This window comes from Dendrobium catenatum, unplaced genomic scaffold (genome assembly GCF_001605985.2).
Source record: "Dendrobium catenatum unplaced genomic scaffold, ASM160598v2 fragScaff_scaffold_1220, whole genome shotgun sequence".
Lineage (NCBI taxonomy): Eukaryota > Viridiplantae > Streptophyta > Magnoliopsida > Asparagales > Orchidaceae > Dendrobium > Dendrobium catenatum.
This window is the reverse complement of record NW_021319682.1, coordinates 4,049,065-4,052,086: the sequence shown is the minus strand read 5'-3', so window position 1 is coordinate 4,052,086 and position 3,022 is coordinate 4,049,065. Positions and strand designations below refer to the sequence as shown.

Below are 3,022 nucleotides of genomic sequence, written 5' to 3'. Positions count from 1 at the left end.
TAGATTATCGCTTTGTTTGGGAGTTGGGATAGCTTAATTTTATTCATTGTTTTCATTATTTTCAAGACATTTTGATAGTGAAAAGCTTCCCTAAAAAATAATAAGAAAGTTATTCCAAACAAAACCTAACTTGGTTTTGTTTGAAACGGCTTATTTACTACTTCTTAAAGTTGTTTTTAGTTCAAAAAATTTTATTTATGTACTAGAAAGATGCTTTAAGAAGCAATAAAAAAGTCACCCCAAACAAAATCTAATGCTTCATTTGAAAATTGTGACAGACAAACTCTCCTTGGCCTATTGGTTGGGAGCTTAGGCTTCCAACTAAGAGGGAGTCTATGTGTATGCGTATTTTGCCTTAAATGGCCTAAATGTCCAAAAAAAAAAATATTGTGACAGCTTTTGATCATTATTTTTTCGTTGCTTTCACGGTATTTATATAGTGAAAGATTGCTGTAAAAAACAATAAGAAAGTTATTCCAAACCATACTAACTTATTATATAGTGTGATAAGCAAGTTGGGCATGTATATTATTTAGCTTAGCACAATCACAATCTTATGTTTGTTCCCAGTAAAGCTAGCCTCACAAGTCACAACCTAGCTAGCAGCTCTCAATTGCCAATTACTATATACATATTTCGGATAAAACGTCTTTTTCTTCTTTGAATAAAACTCTTAAATTGTCCAATAACATCATTTTCCGCTTACTTATAAATATAAAAAGATAATTTATTGGCCTATCAAAGGATAACGCGGGAGATAAAAGCTATTAATTTTATCTGATTAATGAAGAAAATTTCAAATGTACTGGAGCACTTGGACAAAAAAATTACTGAAAGAACTAAGAGATAAAAGATAAAGCTAATCAAATTAATAAGAAAGCTATATAGCTTACCATTAGCTAAACTACAAAATAAAAAACCGCGTCAATAACGTTGCTTTATATAAAATTCATGCCCTCAAAGCTATAAATTAAGCACCTCGGATTGAACCATATATAGGCATATTATGCTAACACTTGATCACAAATCATCTTTCTGCTTAAGAAAAAACATAAAAAATAAGTTAGAGAGGAGAGAACTGAAACTAATTAACAATATACACTTGCAAGCTAAGTTGCAACCTGCAACATCGATCGATATACATCAAAGAAAAAACAAAAAGAATTCTCCCCCTACAAACCCCCAACGCATTGCTTCTTGAACAAGCCCACTTCAATACCTTCCAAACTCCTCTTCCTATTCAGATTCAAGCTTCCGACAACTGCCGCCGCCGACGCCTTCACTATATTCACCCCAAAAAGCCTTAACATCTGCACTCCCCCGCCTTCGCCGCTTCGCGGCTTGCACTCAATGTAAAGCTGCCGCTCCTCGCCCTTAGAACGGTAGAAGCCAACCAAGTCTCCGGCGACCAATCCCTTCTCTTTAACGAAGCGACTCCACCCCTTGGTAAGTACGTAGCTCTGGCTACTATTCCAGTACGAATAACGAAACCTCCACACTTTCCCACCTGCGCCCCCTTCCTCAAAGTTCAGCAAAACGCCCTTCGCTCCATCGGAAAGCGGAAAATGCTTCTCCGCGTGCTGTTTGGGGATGACGAGGCGGTTGAGTTTGCCGACGTCGCTGGGCGTGACGGCCTTGTCGAAAAGGTGCTCGCGCGCGGGCTTGGTGGAAAGGATGGGTGGATGGTTGGGGGAGGAGAGGGGAGGGGAGTGGCGAAGCTCGTCGAGGTAAGTGTGTTTGCGGAGCATGTCGACGACTTCTGCTTTGGAGCGGGAGAGGAGGAAGGAGAGTTGGTGAGGATCGGAGGAGAGGGAGAGAGGGGGGAAGTTGGTGATGGCGTCGCGGCCGCGGAAGCGTTGAGCGGCGAGGTCGTAGGCCCGGGCAGCGTCTTGTTCGAGATTGAAGGTGCCGAGCCAGACGCGGCGGTGCTTTTCGTAGATCTGAGCCCCCCAGCGGCCGTTGGGTTGGGGGACGACGCCTTTGTATTGGGAAGAGGGGAGTTTTTTGGACTCTGCTTCGGTGGAGTGTTCGGAAGAGATCGTGGTAGCGCCGGGGCTGGTGACAGCGCTGACGCCGCTGCTCATGCGTTGAAGGGGAGGGGAGGGGAGGTCGATGGTGGTGGAGGACGAGTCGATGCAGGAGGTGGTTTCCATTAGGTGTAGGCGTTGTGATAGTGAGATGAGTGAAGCCGTGAAGGTATATAAGAATGAATGGTGCTGTTGCTGTATTTCAAGAGGGGGAGAGTACTCGAGGTTTATATAGAGAAGGGCTGGATCAACTTCAGTAAATATTTGGTGTCATATTTTTGTATATGCAATATATATATATATATATTTGAGAGAGAGAGAGAGAGAGAGGGGTAAATGAAGATAATAATTATTTTTTGTGACTTTAGCATAAATAATTTTGTTCATTTTGATTGTTATTTTATTTGGTATTACTCATAATAATTTATAGTGACATGTAAGTAAAGATGACTTTCTGTTTATGCAAAATTTTATATTTATTTATATTTATATATAAAGTAAAAAAGAATATTAATATTTTAATTTTTTTTAATTTACTATTTTATGAAACAGTTATAAAGTAGTAGAAAATAACGATTATAGGTGCCTAGTGGTAGTAGGCAGTCTTTCTTGGAGATTTTCATTTAAGAAAATAAAAAAATTCAAAACTAATATCAATGTAATACTAATTTCAAATAATACAAAACTAAATTATAAATCTGAATATAAAAAAAGCTGCCCACTCCCAAAAAAGAAAAAATTTTCTCTAACAATCATTATTTTATTTTAATGTTTCTACTTATTCATATAATAATTATAATAATCGGTAATTAATAAAAATGATTTCGGGTCAAGTTGGAGAGGGTGAGGAAGATTCAAGGGAAAGAGCAATGGAGGAGGCAGCGCGTATGTTATGGATGGGCATGGGAGGGAGTAGGGGTCCAGTTGAAAGTTGGCAAGTGGCAATTGACAATTTGAAGAAATGAGGGGGAGAGGGGACTGGATCTACATGAAGT

General features: G+C 39.4%; 1 protein-coding gene across 1 annotated transcript; it reads right to left on the bottom strand.

Moving 5' to 3' along the window:
* Positions 1-924: 924 nt before the first annotated feature.
* On the bottom strand, positions 925-2,241 carry LOC110110072 (AP2/ERF and B3 domain-containing protein Os05g0549800-like). Its single transcript, XM_020841375.2, has one exon. It carries the CDS (start codon positions 2,151-2,153, stop codon positions 1,173-1,175), a length of 981 nt encoding a protein of 326 aa, XP_020697034.2. The 5' UTR covers positions 2,154-2,241; the 3' UTR covers positions 925-1,172.
* Between the last annotated feature and the right edge of the window lie 781 nt (positions 2,242-3,022).